Source organism: Sinocyclocheilus anshuiensis, unplaced genomic scaffold (assembly GCF_001515605.1).
Source record: "Sinocyclocheilus anshuiensis isolate Anshui unplaced genomic scaffold, SAMN03320099.WGS_v1.1 scaffold227, whole genome shotgun sequence".
In the NCBI taxonomy this organism is placed as follows: Eukaryota; Metazoa; Chordata; class Actinopteri; order Cypriniformes; family Cyprinidae; genus Sinocyclocheilus; species Sinocyclocheilus anshuiensis.
In genome coordinates, this window is record NW_015549590.1 from 1,699,945 (window position 1) to 1,716,825 (window position 16,881).

Genomic DNA, 16,881 nt, shown 5'->3' on the forward strand with positions numbered 1-16,881 from the left:
ATGAATCACTCTAGCTTGGTTTCTCTCGTTCACTCGTACTGAGGAGAGCAGAAGAGAGGTCAGGCTGAAGAAGGATCAGGTAACGTTCCTTATATGGTCAGAACTCTTTAACAAGAGCACATCCTCACTGGAATCACATCGTCCAAAATCGACATCATAGTCTAACAACAATGCAGAAAAAAAGTGATTTGTGTCCGTTTATAAGGGAACACACAGCTTCACTTTCACCCAGCCACACTATAATGAACCAGACATGGTTAGGAACATCTCAGAACTAAGAATGAATACTTTTTTTCTTCACATATTCAGCTAAATAAAGGGTAAAAGCCTCTGCTTCACAAGCACAGTACTCCGTTTTCTCAGACATCAATATTGTGACATGGTAAAGTGAACACTAATGGGTGGGAAAAAATCCATATTCACTCCAATTCTAAACTATTATTTAACTCCTTGAATAGAGGCAGAGACTAGGTGTTCTGAGTACACAATTCAGCCTTTAAAATCATGTAATTATGTACTTGACTAAATGTATCTCAGTGCATGGTTTTTTTCTTCTTCTTTTTTTTTTTACTCCGCTATTATAAAAATGTGCTTGTTTGGAAGATAGAGTTAGCAAAATGTACGTAACTGAATTTCTGACCCAATTTCACTGAGATATAGCCCTTGATTACTAAACAAAACATTATAGAAGGGGATTGTTTGGCTCAGTCTCTGGTGCCAGGACATAAATAAGCATAGATGTGCTGCTGCTGTCATTGATGTCTTTAACCATTTGGAGGCTCTCCAGGAACTGATGACAAGCTGGAGGTTGTTTAAAGGTGATGATATTTGTGCCCTCAGTAGTGCTCTGTTAATTCCACAACACTGTATATATCACACAAGTGTTCAGGGTCTTACACTGAACCATTTATAGTTCCCCAAAAACATTGCAGTGAACCGTTCTTAGTGTGAAGAACATTATAAAAATCTAAAGAACCATTTTCCTTGATGTAGAACCTTTTGTGGAATGTAAAGCTTTCATGGATGTGAAAATGTTTTAAGCAGGCATGTAGGGAATGTGTTCTAGAATAATAAAGCATCTGAAGTGACGCATTACTGTAGAATATTAAAAACTACAAACATGTTCATATTTATATCCTGAATGAATCACTAAACATGCAGAATGATTATTTATCACAACTCGCTTAAATATCTATTTTCTTTTTAGGCTTTTATACACAACTGGTTAAGCACAGAGTGAATTCCAGTCTGATGTCACTGTTGATATGGTATTTGGATCATATCCTGATTTTTTTTCCCTTTTCCCTCCCCCTTGTGGATGTTTTTAAGCCCAGTGATCCTGCAGAAGAGGAGGAGACCGTCTCTCATCACCACCGCTGCAGACAGCTGCGACTCAGTGCTCACTGGTAAGTGTGATCTAGGGATAATGGAAGATAGATGCATAACTTTTTCTGCGGAATTCTTTAATAGAAATGCATGTATTTATTAGTAATATAGTAACTGATCGTCTGAAGACTAAATTGCCATGTATAGTATTTTTCTCCTGAAATAGGTAACAGGTAGACTTCACAAACTTTAGAATATGTAGCATTTGTGTTTATAGGGTGAGTTTACGCAAAATCTATATAAATCAAATGTTTTGTTTATTTTGTTTTTTTTGTTATGTAATTGAGTTTATGAGTGCAAGAGACGACCGACTTATATCCAAACAAATGCTGAAGTTAAGCATAGTCCTTAAATCTAAATCTGCCCTAAAGGTTATTTTTCCCGAGCCACACCTGTAGAATTTCACTTTTATACTGTAAAGACATTATTGCATTTGGGAAACGATTTAATTTAATCTAAGACATTTAATGCAGTTTGTCCCATGATTTTTTCTGAGAGTCAGGAATGCTATTGGAATTCTTATTGGGATCAAACTCCTTCAGGAAAAAAACTCCTTTACAAAAGTGACATAAGATCCTGCTGAATAGACAAATTATTATTATTATTATTGTTGTTGTTGTTATTTTGATTTTGTTCAGAATTTCAGAATACAGTTTATCCAGCAGAAGATCATTTTATTCTTCAAGGATTCTTATTTATATTATAATCAAATATAATACTATTATATAGTAACTGACTTCTAAACAAAACCACTTAAAAAATTTTTTTAAACTGACTTCAGGATTTTTAAAAATTAATAGTATTATGATTATTATGAATGTTATTATTATTTTAGTTTTAGATTTTTTTTTTTTTTTTTAAGGATACTTAAGGATACTCATTTCCATCTGACTCACATCCTGTGTATCTTATACACTGCATGCACATTACACCTCTGTTCATGTGGCTTTTTAAACTGAAAGCATCAGAAGTAAAGTGGCTTTACAGAATGTTTGTGTCAGTAGAAATCATCCTGCCATATAAGGACAAAGTCTTTTGGGGGGATCCCACACACTGTATAATCAGTTATGGAAACACTTCAGCTGAACAGTCTGTCTCAACGACACATCTTTGTAATCCACTAGGTGGTGTGTGTGTGTATATGTCTAAAACGCAACATTTTCTTTGGAGGTCCTAATTAGGAAATACGGGGCTCTGTAGACTGCGCAACTTCATTCGGTCCACTTGGGGCGCCACATCTCTCCTGTCCTCCACTGCTCTCCCTGATCTCCACTTATGACTGGTGACACACTTCAAGCTAAACTGTAAACATATATTAACCCTATCAACCCCACTGTACGTAAATTGATTCAAATACCTCTAAATTATCTACATGATGAAAACTTTGCTGGAAAAGTTTCAAAGTCTCCTGCATGCCTTTTGCCGTCTGATTGATCGTGGTTCATATGTCTTTTTGCTTCTTGTACTTGTTCTTGGTCAATGAGATGGAAAACACTGGTATGCTGACCTACCGCACACGTTGTCATGTTCCCTAACTGTGTGAGCTCTGGGCGGTCATCAGATGAGTCACTGGTCTGTGAATAGTATTGTGATTAATTGGCTGGATTTATTATCGTAACTGAGAGGCTTTTAAGACACATTCCTGGAAAGTCTGAAAGCAGAGCTGTCTATTTTGTTTACTTGGTTCATTCCTAATGGAATAGATTTAATAGATGCCAGAATCTAAGTAACACTTGTAAGCTGAAATGCACAAGATCTCTGGCGAGAGATCAAATTAATGGTCCATTCTGGTCCATTCACTTTTATGAGCCATAATAGCGCTGTTGTTTTCCAAACTTCCAATTTATTGTTACCTCACATTCTTCAACGAATGCATCATATCCAGATGAACAAGAGCCTACACTCTAAAAAATAATGGGTTAAACAACCCAGTGCTGGGTAAAATAGGGACAAACCCAGCAATTGGGCTGTTTTGACCCAGCGGTTGGGTTAAATGTTTTTACCCAGCACTGGGTTGTGTTTAACCCAGCATTTTTTTAGAGTGTACAGCAAATGTTTTCCTTCACATCAAAACTGACCCACTCTTATGTTAGTATCTTCCTCATCCTCTCCACAAGTTGATTCTTCAGGCCGTAGGTCTTGCCAACAGTCTGCAGATTCCTGTAGCAGGCCTTCAGCTGTGATCTGCTCTCTAGCAGGTTTAGATAAGAGATGAGAGGGGGTTGTTTTAGTGCATGATGCCAGCTTGCTATTTCAGGCTTTAGTAGAGGACACCGTTTCCATTGTCCACACTGGGTCAACACTGACCACCAAAGAGTCATTTCTACGACATTTCATCCAGACAAACAAAAACACATTTTCTCTACACCTCATACATATTCTATAATATAGAGGTTCTAAAAAGTCACATTTAAAAATATCATGACGGAACGTAAAATATGAGACCAAGTGGCATCTACAAACGAATGATGATAGAATCACTGTTCTCAGGACTTACTACTTTTCAAAATATATTTTAAGTGGAAGTGTGAAGGCTGTTGTGTGTGCCAGTGATAGAAATACACAGCGGTTTGGTGTGAATAATGTGTCCAGAAGTCCTGCAGTGTTGATCTTCCAGATGAGATGTTTGTGGGTGAGTTCAGATGGCTTCAGTCCTTTCATGGAAATCATTTGTTCCTCTGCAAAATGAGTTGTCTGTAATCATTAGTGTGTTTTTGGATAATGTCATACATATTTGTAAGTCACTACAGGAATCTTGGTTGGGTCCAAATGAAGCATAGTTGTCTTTATACATCACAATAATCAACCTGAAAACTTTTCAAAATGAGAACAGCGCTCCGTTTTATTACAAACACGGTTTAGCTCAAATGGTCAAAAGTCCAGTTCATAGTGAGCATCGAAGGCATCTGAGGTCAGTTACACTTGTGTGTGTGTGTGTGTGATAGCATCCTCTTAAAACCCTTGAGACGTGGCATTTGAGAAGCAATGAATCTTTCAGTGTCCACTTTTCCCTGATTCCCAGTTTCATTGCAACTATTGTTTAAACTGACAAGCCAAAAGCAATACAACGTTTATTTCACAATATAAGCACTGATAAACAAAGTAGTTCTAGGTGAACTCATAAAGTACTGGAATGGCCCTTAAGTTACTAATCCATTTCAGAACAAGCACAAAACCTCAAGCCTCTCCGATCCACCAGATCCAATGAAAGGCTGTGAAAATCCCTTTATTCTGCTCTCTGATGTCACAAGCAAGGAATTCAGATGAATTCAGTTCCCTCTCTCTGACTCCCCTCCCCTTCACTTATCTTTTGCAGCATAGCCTAACATGGAGAGGGCAGCTGATGCTTTGGTTGGGATTGTTGGGTTTGGGAGGACAGGCCATGGGTGTGGTGGGCAACTGGGGGCAGGGGGTAGGTTTTAAGGGGCAGCTGGGGTCGTATATATATGACAAATAACTCGAAGAGAAGAGTTGAGTTCCCCTGTAACTCTTTGGCTGTTTGGTTCTCTCCATCCATCTTTCCATCTCTTTCATTTCCTCAAGGATTTCCTGTATTTCCTGAAAGCAGATATGACTTTCCACAGGCACTCAGGTAAAGATGTACAGACATGAAAAGCTTTTGGTGGATCGGCCCATGGATTCTCCTCATGTGCATCCATTGGCACTTCTTTTGCTGGATATGGTTTATAGCTGAACTTTCACTACTATTCAAAAGTTTGGTTTCAGTATTTTTTTTAAAGATTGATGATAAGAAATGTTGCTTGAGCACCAAATCGGCATATTAGAATGGTGATAATGCTGTAAATTCAGCTTTGTATCACATTAATAAATGGCATTTTAAAATAGAAAACAGTTATTTTAAATCGTAATATTATTTCAAGATATTACTGTTTTTACTGCATCAAATAAAAGCAGATTTGGTGAGTATAAGAGATTTCTTTCAAAAACATGTAACATTTTTAACAACCCCAAACTTTCGAATGGTAGTGTATATGTTGTTTTGTGATTTGGTATGCCCATATGTGATTTGTATATGAAAATGCATTGGCTTTGCATGTTTTTAGAGGGGTTTCCAGTAAAGTTTGTTTAATATTTCCAGTATAGAACTATATTTATCTTATTTGAAGGCCTGTGCAATATCAGTATCAGACAATCTTAGCTAGCCTGGTATAACCCAATGTAGCAAATATTTCTTAATCTGTGTAATTTTGATGGTGAGCTCAGGCAGCAGCTGTATGAATGTAGTCTTAATCTAGACCACTTTAGTCTAAGTCAAGATAGTGCTCAAGCTAATTCACCGATTCAACACAATCAGTCTTTTCTCATGATTTATTTGGACTACATTTGTTAGTGTCAAATATAGGTGCATCAATCAATGTTTGCTTTAATGTGGTTACTATTCTCCACATGGCTGAATCTGATCTCGCGTTGACCTTTTGAGCAGCATTTGCTCTTCGCTTTGGGACAAAGTAGTCCATTTGATAACACTCTGACAGAGCTAGGCTGTATGAATGTAGTCTTAATCTAGACCACTTTAGTCTAAATCAAGGTAGTGCTCAAGCTAATTCACCGATTCAACACAATCAGAGTCTTTTCTCATGATTTATTTGGACTACATTTGTTAGTGTCAAATATAGGTGCATCAATCAATGTTTGCTTTAATGTGGTTACTGTTCTCCACATGGCTGAATCTGATCTCGCGTTGACCTTTTGAGCAGCATTTGCTCTTCGCTTTGGGACAAAGTAGTCCATTTGATAACACTCTGACAGAGCTAGCTAAAAATGAACAGCTGATGGACGGTATCCCAAAAGGCTTAAGGATTGAGCATACTGATCTTTCAGTTCCCAGAAGCCACAACACTAATGCTTGTATACATCTGAAGTCAGAGGAGAGAATGCAGGAAACTGGCATTACTAAATAGACTTACTGAATCTAGATGTTTTTCCACAGATTCAGTTGTGTTGGAAGTTTTCACCCAGATTATCTTCTCTTTGGCAGTATTTTGTTCTATATTAGGATATACTATAACATTTTAGGTCAAGGCTTAATTTGTGGAATTTCTGTCACATCATTCACTAATATTAATCGTCATTGTTGGGAACATTGGAATCAAATGTTAGAATGTCAACTCAGTGGGGAAACTTAGATGTTTAGACTTCTTTTTTCACTTCCACGTTGCATTTCTGACCCGTTTCGTTTCAAGAATCATGTTATCGTTTTGATTGAATAAGTAGAATTGAATGAATGTAACCATAACGATGGCTATATTTACTTATAAGGGCTAACAATAGGATGTTGACTGGTAAGAATGAGTCTGTACTCTAAAAATACAGCTTCACTTATCAACGGCCAAAAAATTCAGCTTTGGCACTATCAGAGGTGAAGTGTTAGTGGCCACATCTGTGGAGTGATTTGGCCTCTGGCTTTTCAAGCAGACTTTCCTAAGTTGTTTGGCATGCGGTTGCTAAGCTGTGTTTACAACAGATGCAGACGTGCGGTCAAAACATTTAACATCCTAACAATATCTTGCATCCCAAGGGGACACTTGTCAATTTAAGTCAGGACTATTGGCTATATGTGCTGATCAATGCTAAGTGCAACACTTTTTATGATCTATATAAAAGAGTAGCTGTCCATGTGGCCTCTCCGTTATTTCAAGAGTATTTAGAAAACATAATAATCTGTAATCGAAACAGGAAATTCCTGAAGTTCATTTAAAAGTCCCTCCCAGTCAAATCAGTCCCTTTAGCCAACATGGATTCTTGTTATTGCGTTATACTGGCCTCTTGTGGTGACTTGATATATTATAATAATCACTAGACACTTTAAAGAACATGTAGCACTGAATACAGAGAGAATCATGTAGTCTCTACTTGATCAGTACTGTAGAACAAAATGATGAATGTTAAAGTGCTCCAATATTCTCTATTTTGGTATACAGGTCAGTTCTCATCACTGTATGTGTGGAATGGAGTGGGAGAGACCACAAATTTAGTCTAGTCATTCTGTTTATATCACATACCAAAATATATTTCAAAATGTATTTCAGGGGCAAAACATACATTTTCATTTTTTTTTTTTTTTTTTTTTGGATGTATGTGAATGTATTTTCTTGGATTTAAATATACAGGGGGCAAAATAAATATTTTATATATGTTTTTATATTTTAAAAACATTATTTTGCCCTCCATATATTGAAAAAATGGCAGTAATATATTGGTACAAAACATATTTATGTAAATATAATTTAATATTTTAGCAAATATATCTTTTGTGTAGTTTAAAATTAAAGAATATATTAGATTTTTTATTTCATTTATTTATTTTTTGCTGAGTGGGGATGAATCATTTAACCACCAAATTGTTCAAACTGTTCAGATGAAAAGTCATCATATCTTACCTCGCAGAACTATTGATACTCTCATCCTAATTTGACAATTCTAATATGATTTGTTTAAAAAAAACATATTACACGTTATAAACGTATGGTTTTGGCAGTCAGTTTTATATTTTGCATTTGTTTTGTCCCTGCAGGCCCCCACAGCTATCTGAGCTCCACCATGACCGAGCGTTTCAACTGCTTCTACTGCAGAGACAACCTGCAGGGCAAGAAGTACGTCAAGAAAGACGACAAGCCAGTGTGCGTGCGCTGCTTCGACAAGCTCTGCGCCAACACCTGCGCCGAGTGTCGCAAACCTATAGGTGCTGATGCAAAGGTGGGGGTGTTGAATGAAGAAAAATCCTTTTAAAGAGCATTTTACATTGTGCAGAGCTCACGGTGCTTTCTATCCAGGAGCTGACCCATAAGAACCGCCACTGGCACGAGGGCTGCTTCCGCTGTGCCAAGTGCTACAAGCCACTGGTCAATGAGTCTTTTGCTGCCAAGGACGATGGCAAGATCATGTGTGGGAAGTGTGGAGACCGTGACGGATCGCCTCGCTGCCAGGGCTGCTACAAAGTGATTACGCCAGGTGTGTGCACATAAACACCTTTTTTCCACACAAAATGTGTTGTAAATGACAGCAAAGTTCTGGTGTTTCTCTGTAGGATCGAAGAATGTGGAGTACAAGCATAAAGTCTGGCATGAAGAGTGTTTCATCTGCTTTGAGTGCAAGCAGCCAATCCGCAGCCAGAGCTTCCTGGCCAAGGGTGATGATATGTACTGCACTACCTGCCATGAGAAGAAGTTTGCCAAGAACTGTGTCCGCTGCAAAGAGGTCAGTTAACAGTATACTGAAGGGCTGTACTGTCGAAAGACTTCATAGATGGAACAGAAACACAACTTCAGTGTTTGCGGCTATTACAGTGCAGTACAAATTCAGGCATAATGCACAGTCAGACGGCCATTATTGCAAAATTAATTTTGAAGCAAACTATTATACGGGTACTTGGCAAACAAATTACTTAAGAATTTTGGGGTTGGTAAGATTTTAAATGTTTTTGAAAAAAGTCTCTCATGTGCATCAAGGCTGCATTTATTTGATCAAAAAAAAAAAAAAAGTGTTATATTGTGAAATATTTTTGCAATTTAAAGTAACTGTTTTCTATTTGAATATATTTTAGTGTAATTTAATTCCTGTGATGCATAGCTGAATTTTCAGGATCATCATGCCAGTCTTCAGCATCACATGATCCTTCAGAAATCATTCATGTATGGCGATTTGCTGAAACATTTCATGTAACAATTTGATCAATGTTGAAAACGGTTGTGCTTCATATTTATATGAAAACCTTGATGCACTTTGTTTTTCAGGAATCTTTGATAAATAAATGTTCTTTTGAACCGTCTATTCGATATCTCCATAAAAAATAAAAAAAATATTTTGATCAGTTTAATGCATAAAAAACGCCTCACTGAACACAAACTTTCACTATTACAATTGCTAGTAAATTTCACAAATATTTACAGAGAAACAGCAATCAACATGGTAAATTAAACATGATGTTTGAAGTATTCTTGTAAAACCAAAAATTATTTTCCTATAGCCTAGTATACATGGAACTCTATTTTGCTTTGTAGTAAATGAAGTCAATACAGAGTTAACTGTTGCTAACTTGAAACGGCACACAGACAATCAAATTCAGAAGACCAGAACTAACCATTCCTATCAGGCATGTCCTGAAGCCTCTGTACTTTTGTCTGATCTGTCCTAATAATCAGGCCATTAGCAGCGGTGGAATCACCTATCAGGACCAGCCCTGGCACTCTGAGTGCTTTGTGTGTAACACGTGCAAGAAACCTCTGGCTGGAGCTCGTTTCACGGCCCATGAAGATCAGTTCTACTGTGTGAACTGCTATAAGGCTGATGTGGCCAAGAAATGCTCTGGATGTCAAAATCCCATTACAGGTATAATCTGCAAATCTGTCCCAATATTAAATAATTATTTTTTCCCCCACAATTACAGAAAACTTGTAACACTTACTCTACACTACATTAAAGGGGTAGTTCACCCAAAAATGTAAATTGTCATTAATTACTCACCCTCATGTCATTCCAAACCTGTAAGACCTTCATTCATCTTCAGAAAACAAATTAAGATACTTTTGATGAAATCTGAGAGCTTTCTGACACGTTCAAGGCTCAGAAAGGTAGCAAGGACATTGCTCTGAAGATGAACAAAGTTCTTACGGGTTTGGAATGACAGAAGGGTAATTGACAGAATTTTCATTTTTGGGTGAGCTATCCCTTTGAAGGAATAGAAAGCATCACTAATAATTGCATTTATAATAAAAAAAAAAAATCCATATTTACCCGTTGTTTTTCTGTGTTCCAGGATTTGGCAGAGGGACCAACGTGGTGAACTACGAGGACAAAACCTGGCATGAATACTGCTTTAATTGCAAAAAATGCTCCCTCTCCATGGCCCACAAGCGCTTTGTCATTAACGGAAATGACATCTACTGCCCTGACTGTGCCAAAAAGCTGTGAGGGCCTTATACAGCTGATTAATGAGCAATTAAGATAGAAATGATGAAATCTCGCCAAGCTTTGAGTGTTCAAGTTAAGAGAAACCAGTGAGGGTGTTCGCATTGATAAATCACTGGAAGATTGAGGTTATTTTTATCAAGTACTTGGAGCAGATAATGAGTGCTATATGAAGGGCTTTTCTTATGCAAAACATATTACTGCAAAACATATTACTGCAATGATAAATGCAATCGCTGGATTTACAAACCTAACAATGCATTTTAAGCTTCAGTTGTTGCAAAGCTATGGTGAAACTGTGTGATGTTACAATAGGAATACAACATGCATTTAGTAAACGCATTTTGCTTTGTGGAAAAAATGTTTGATTAGCTTCTGGATAATGCCTTTGAAATGTTTTTATGCAAGTCATTCTGTTAATATGAATGAAAAGAGAGACAAACTAATGAACAGATTCAAACCATTGTGCATAAAACAATAAATGACTCCAAAACATTTATCTTCCAAAACTTTATTTTAACAATTTATATTTTCCCAGTACACTTTAGATATATTTACAAATATAATTTGTGGTCAGGGCTATTTCAAGACAAGAAACTGCTCAAACAAAAGCAGATCCCATTCATGACCCTGTTCGAGGAGATTGATTGTCATGGCCGAGGTAAGCTCACGTGACACGTTAAGGTATTAATATATGAAAATAAAATACAGCCCATTCAGCATCTAAGGCACAGTCCTATTCTACCCCTGTATAGAGTACTCAACATTAAAGAGCAATTTTAGTTCTGATGTATAAAGCGCAAAGGGCTCTGAAGGTCCCATTAGTGGAAACATCTGCATTGGAGTAAACTCGTCTGAAAGTGGCTGTGTTAGTGTCTTACGAAAGCAAACGCAACTAACACATACACACACACCTCAATGATTGGGGCTACACCACAACATGAAGCAATTTTGGAAAGTGTTATGAGTATAAAAGGCCAAAACTGAGGGAATCCCAATGATCTCAATGAGCGCTGGTCACTTCTAACCTCCGCAAACACTTTTCCACTGGAGTCTAAGAGCCTGAGTCCAAAAGCAAGAAAGTGAGTATTATACAACAAAAGATAAAAATCACAGAAAGCGGTTGCATATAAAATAATAGAAGAACATTAAATACATATTGAGGGATCTACAGTATTTCTAAATGTGGATGGAATGATACAAATAAGGAAAATTTACTTGTCAGTTAACCACAAACTCAACTGTTTCTTTAAGCTTTGTGGCCTTTAACTGGTCTGTGAATAACATTTCAAAAGGAAACAACATTTTACACAACTACAGTACACAAAGCCAACTGAACTCTTCAAGCATATGGAGACCAATCAGTCTGGACACTTGAATCCGCAGTCAAATGCCAAATCACACTTCCCCTGAATCCTCTAGCTGCAAATGTAAATCGCAATTCTCAACCTCAATGAGAGGCAACATGCTTAATGGATTCTCTGCAAACATCCCTGTTCAAGCTCAAAGCAGCTTCATAATCAAATAGCCCTCTTGACTTCGCTTGTAACCCTCAGTTCACATTCTTTTTTCCAACTCACTTCACACTCAGTTCAAAAACGCGTGCTAGTGCTGTGTACAGTTCGTTACATCTGGCCTGTTAGATTAGCAACGGCTTTTCTTACAGTACAGTGCTGTACCACACTATACAGTACACTAACCTGCTGCCTAGCTCTTATTCCCAACCACAAGTATAGCCAGACAGCCTAATACTGATTACATAATACTTAGAAGAGTTTTAAATATATATTTATGCATTTTTAAAGAGAGAACTAAATTTATTGTGATTATTTAGGCCATGAATGGATGTGAGAACTAACAGTAACTGTATATACACGAGGAAACATCAGGACCTGATAGTACAGTACAACCCTGAGGGGACTTTGGGCATTGGAGAATATGAAATAATTCAAGTTTAGCCACTGGAAAACATTTCCTCAAACTCCAGGGAATAGAAACATGCAGAAAGTGTGCAAGTAGGAGTTACAGTAATTCTCTGTGTTATGTTATGCAATATAGTAGCAGATAAATTCATGCAGACATATTGAGGGTCACTTAAATTAGATATTCGCTAACTAGTCATATTTATGTACAGGCAGAACAGGATATCAACAATACAGGTATTTACTACAGAACAGGAACGAACATAAAACCTCATTAAACAAAAGTGTTACATCAGTCCGCATTGAGCCCCATCATCCTTCAAACTCAGAGCTCAAGGCAGTATGAACATGTTTGCACTCCATTTGAATTAGAATCAGTCTGGTAAACGGTTTTAATGAAACATCTCGAGAGAGATTTGCTATCTACAAGTGTTACACAGTAGGAATGCTTAAGTTGTTGCACAGGGGATATAGAGTTAAACACTATACAGTGATGTTTATGCCTTTAGAGAGGAGAAACAGAAGCTTAGAGGAAAATATCCTGAGGTCACATTAAAAGCACATCAGAACAGGAGAGTTGCTGCACTAGCAGCCCGTCTAACCTCATGCTTCTACGTTGGATCACATTCCTGAGCTCCGCTCAACAGTTCAGACACAGGGTTTTAATTAGTACGTCTGTGACTGGAACCAATGTCAGCTGAAGATATGTGAGAGTTTCCTTTTTCAAAATGCTTCACACTGACTCGACCAACCAGATTATTCAACAAAACGCTAAAGTTGAAGCTATAACAAATTCATATGTGCCACGTGAACACCTGGAATTTAGCAAAAAAGTGCACGTGGTAACCGTCAAGAGACAGCAGCCGTTTAAATGTGAAGAAGCCGCATGAATAAATAAGTTGTCTCCACATTTAAAAGACAAACAAAACAAAAAAAAAACATTTAAGAAATGTATGGAAAAAAACTAATCCTGATGTCAATATTATAAAGATGTAGAGCTGATAAACGAAGCAAGCACACTGAAGGAATCTATCATTTTCCCTGAAGCATTTCTTTAGCTTGTTACGTCCAACTTGTCTTTATTTTTTCTTGCCTTATCCGTCTATTATCTGCAGAGGCTGTGCGGCACTGTGCGCTTTCCCTGGCTGTCCAGACGAGTCTGAGCGCTGACACTCTGAGGCTCAGCTGGACGGAGTGCAATAATCAGCAGGCCTTAGACAGACCTGCGCATTCACATCTCTGAGAGAACAAGAGAAACATGAGGTCAAATCAATATAAACACCATTCAGAAGACTTAGAGTAAAAAGCCCTTACCAGACAGGGCTTCAATGGGCTGGGCTGGATGAATTGAGCTGGTTTTCTCTTCGAAGGCCACTCTAGGCCCCTCAGGGCTCCCATCGTCCATCAGGGGTTTGCTCTTTGCATGAACACCCAGATCGATCAGCTCCTCGAAGCTCCAGCATCCTCCTTTACCATTCAACCCTTGCACCAGGTTCACTTTAGAGTCCTCGTTCACAAACTCTGAGCCCTCCATCAGACAGGACTTAGGAGGTGGGCTGCTGGAGATTAAAGCATAAATGTAAAAGTTGACATATGCACCACTAGTGTAACCCAGATGAAACTAGAGTAAATGAAGTCATTTTTGTACCTGTCCACTGAGGGATCCTCTGTGCTGGGTCCATTGCTGTTCTCTTTGTTGTCCACATCTGTTTGTGTGTTCATACTAATAACTGGCCCGTCTTGCTCTGTGACTGGCTCCTCCACAGATAAGTGACGCTCCTGAGAGTCTGATGGCTCCGTCTTCTTGGCATTCTGCTCTGACTCGACAGCCTCATTCTCTAAATTTGAATGAGACAGATGAATTATTCAGTATTACATTAGGGATTCACAATATATTGAAATAAAATTGTGACATGTCTTAGTGTGATTCTCAAACTGCAAAGGGTGTGATCTAATTAAATAAACATAGGCTCAGAGTGAGGCGCAGCACTGTGTTCATTTACACACACGCAGCTCATGTTCTGGTGTTTTCAATGGCTTCAGTTTGCAGTAAATGCTGCTTTATTCTCTACATGCACTGTGCCACTCATTTCAAAAGATTTGTCACGAGAAGCATTTATAAATTGGTTCGGCAAAACAGAAACTTTATAGGATTCCTGGAGCTTTTTGTCAAAATGACAGCTCAATGGTTTCACGGTTTTATTAAATAATAAAAATCACAATAAAAATTATAATTATTATTTTAAAGCCAAATTGAATGAGTCAAGACACACCCAAAGAGTTTTTGTAATATGTATAATATTGCAATGTCAGTTTTTCCAGTATTGTGCAGCTGTATGTTACATATAGTGAGAGATTATATCTTGTGACTTTCAGCATTTCTTTTTGAATTTGCTTAGTAAATTTTTTGTAAATACTGTGTAAAGCAGGTGTTCAGTTCCATTTCAGCAATTCTCCTATAACTTGTCACTTGCTTGTCAGTGAACCATCAGTCATCTGCTACATAGAAACTCACTGTTGTTGCCAACAAAATAATATTCTGCCATTTCTGGCATAAACTGACCCTTATTTTCACAGTTTATTTGGTCCTCAGCCTCCTCTCCATCTTCATCAGGAATGTCTTTCTCATCATTACTCTGAGAGAACACGCAGACACAACATAAGTAACTGCTTGGGAGTTGAAATGATGCATAACAAGCAGATACATCATGCCTCAATTCTATATAACAAGCCATAGGCTATAAAATGAAAGCTGGTAAACTTGCCTTAAAATCGATTTGGTCTGTTTTTCTGGTTCTCTTCATAATTTCTTCAATTCTCTGCAGATGGAGACAGAACATTGAAGCAACTTGTACGATTCTTTAAACTACAGCTGCTACCTTAAATTCAAATTGTGTAAGTGTCAGTGTCATGTGATGGCGTTGCCGTTTACCTTCTTTCTCTCCATGCGCTCCTGTTGGTTCTGTTGCATAATGCGTACTCTCTCATGACGCTGCCTCTCTGCTTCCTCTTGAGCCTTTGCTTCAGCCTCCTCGCGCTGCCATTGAATGAGCAAGGAGTCAATTATTCAAACAGAGCAGCTCTATTGGGGTTTCTGTGCAAGGGGACTGTCAACGCACCTCTTTATCTAGCTCAGCCTGTCTTTGCTGCTCCTCCTGCTCCATTCGCTGTCTCTCCTCCTCTGCTATAAGAGCCTGCTCCTCCTCTTCTCTCTTCCTCTCCTCCGCAAGCCTCTTCTCCTCCTCTGCACGCCTCAAGCGCTCCTCCTCCGCCAGCCTCTTCTCCTCCTCTTTCCTCAGCCTGTCGAGACATGATACCTCAGGGCCTCTGGCACTTCAAAAGTAAATAGTTTTAACACACCAAGCTGAGGATCACTTCAGCTTTAATGACTGCTCAACAAACCTGCTCTTACAAACAAGAAAAACAAGAATATGACTACAAACTAATGCCAGTGTTTTTGTTCTGATTCTTCTGAGTAATTGTAGGTTTAAGATCATAATACTTATATATTATTTGGCTAGTATATTCGGAAGTAGTCAAAGGAGAATCGTGTGCATAGTAAAGTGTCAAAGCAGGTTCCTGACACTGAAACACAACACTGAAGCTTATCAAATAAACACACCTCTCCTCTTCTTCTTTCTGTATGCGGAGTTGCTCTTCTTTCTCTTTCTGCTCGCGTGCTAGACGTCGGTTTTCCGCCAGGATCTTAGAAGCCTCTGCAGCAGAGTTATTTCCTGCGACAGCTTTGGAACTGGATTCTGTAAACACATATACATTACGCATATTAATATTATCTTTGCAATTATTTATAGTTAATTAATTACTTTCTTCTATAATAATAAACAATAGAATGCATTGACAGGGAAAGTCTCTTTCACAAAGTAAAATTATAATAGATTTATGTTTCCAGCAGAGGGCACTGAGTCTCAAGGATAACCCTGCACACTGTATACAAACTCAGTAACCCCAGCAGCATCTGACCTTGTTAGTAGGTACCTAAAGGCATTCATTACACAAAAGGTGCTGGTTTGCTGCTGTAATAACTCAAAGGCTTTGTTTTGGCCAGACATTTGGCAAGGCAGGAAGCAATAAAAAGCTGAATCATTTTCAAAGCTTATTTCCTATTAAACATTAGATGAAAGAAATGACCTTCATCATCATGACTGCAGCACTTGGCAGAGGATCTTATATGTGCTGTAAGGTACATTAAGGGGAGTTTGAAATGCAGTACTGTAACCCATCATGCTTCATCTTCAACAAAATTTCTGATTAACTTCACACTTTAAATTTTTCCCATTGATCCTGAGAGAAATGTCAATTAAACCACAAAATTAAATTCTAGTTAGAATTTAAAATCAACAATTGGGTGCAACAGTTGGGTTCTAGAAGTATAAAAACACCATTCATTTTCTTCACAGGGGAATTCATTTTAACAATAACTTAATGTGAGCTATGATGTTGTTAATCAATGGTACAGGCTTTCATTAAAGGGGTCATATGATGTTGCTAAAAAGAACATTATTTTGTGAACGGCCGGCGGGCTAGAGTGAGCAAAGGCCAGAGGCCTAGAGTGAGCAGAGGCCGGCTTGAGTGAGCGGCGGCGGGCGGGCTTGCGGCAACCACATGGGCCCCGCTCGGGCCACGG

The 16,881-nt window shown here is 38.2% G+C and overlaps 2 protein-coding genes across 4 annotated transcripts in view; one reads left to right on the top strand and one right to left on the bottom strand.

Moving 5' to 3' along the window:
• The first annotated feature begins 1,236 nt into the window (after positions 1-1,236).
• LOC107658095 (four and a half LIM domains protein 1-like) lies at positions 1,237-10,811 on the top strand. Of its 2 annotated transcripts, none has more exons than XM_016446530.1 (6): positions 1,237-1,406; positions 7,922-8,103; positions 8,181-8,358; positions 8,435-8,604; positions 9,549-9,735; positions 10,163-10,811. In XM_016446530.1, exons 1-6 carry the CDS (start codon positions 1,319-1,321, stop codon positions 10,315-10,317), a joined length of 960 nt encoding a protein of 319 aa, XP_016302016.1. In that variant the 5' UTR covers positions 1,237-1,318; the 3' UTR covers positions 10,318-10,811. The 2 variants fall into 2 exon arrangements, with proteins under 2 accessions (XP_016302016.1, XP_016302017.1); XM_016446531.1 differs by lacking the exon at positions 1,237-1,406 and adding an exon at positions 4,739-4,978.
• Positions 10,812-11,942: 1,131 nt separating this feature from the next.
• Positions 11,943-16,881, bottom strand: part of LOC107658094 (ensconsin-like) — a 37,689-nt gene continuing 32,750 nt past the window's right edge. The window contains exons 11-18 of one of the 2 annotated variants that reach the window (XM_016446529.1): positions 15,859-15,994; positions 15,356-15,536; positions 15,169-15,273; positions 15,002-15,055; positions 14,800-14,872; positions 13,885-14,074; positions 13,551-13,792; positions 11,943-13,475 (exon numbers count right to left, since the gene is read on the bottom strand). In XM_016446529.1, coding sequence (XP_016302015.1) covers positions 13,468-13,475; positions 13,551-13,792; positions 13,885-14,074; positions 14,800-14,872; positions 15,002-15,055; positions 15,169-15,273; positions 15,356-15,536; positions 15,859-15,994 — 989 coding nt within the window. In that variant the 3' untranslated portion in view covers positions 11,943-13,467. Of the gene's footprint in view, positions 13,476-13,550; positions 13,796-13,884; positions 14,075-14,799; positions 14,873-15,001; positions 15,056-15,168; positions 15,274-15,355; positions 15,537-15,858; positions 15,995-16,881 lie in introns of both variants that reach the window. The other variant, XM_016446528.1, reaches the window with a different exon arrangement.

Excerpts from the sequence above, each read along its gene's own strand:
- LOC107658095 (XM_016446530.1), top strand. The coding sequence starts at position 1,319 with ATGTTTTTAAGCCCAGTGATCCTGCAGAAGAGGAGGAGACCGTCTCTC. Across the intron at positions 1,407-7,921 it reads CTGCGACTCAGTGCTCACTG|GCCCCCACAGCTATCTGAGC; the intron begins GTAAGTGTGATC and ends TTGTCCCTGCAG. Across the intron at positions 9,736-10,162 it reads ATGTCAAAATCCCATTACAG|GATTTGGCAGAGGGACCAAC; the intron begins GTATAATCTGCA and ends TCTGTGTTCCAG.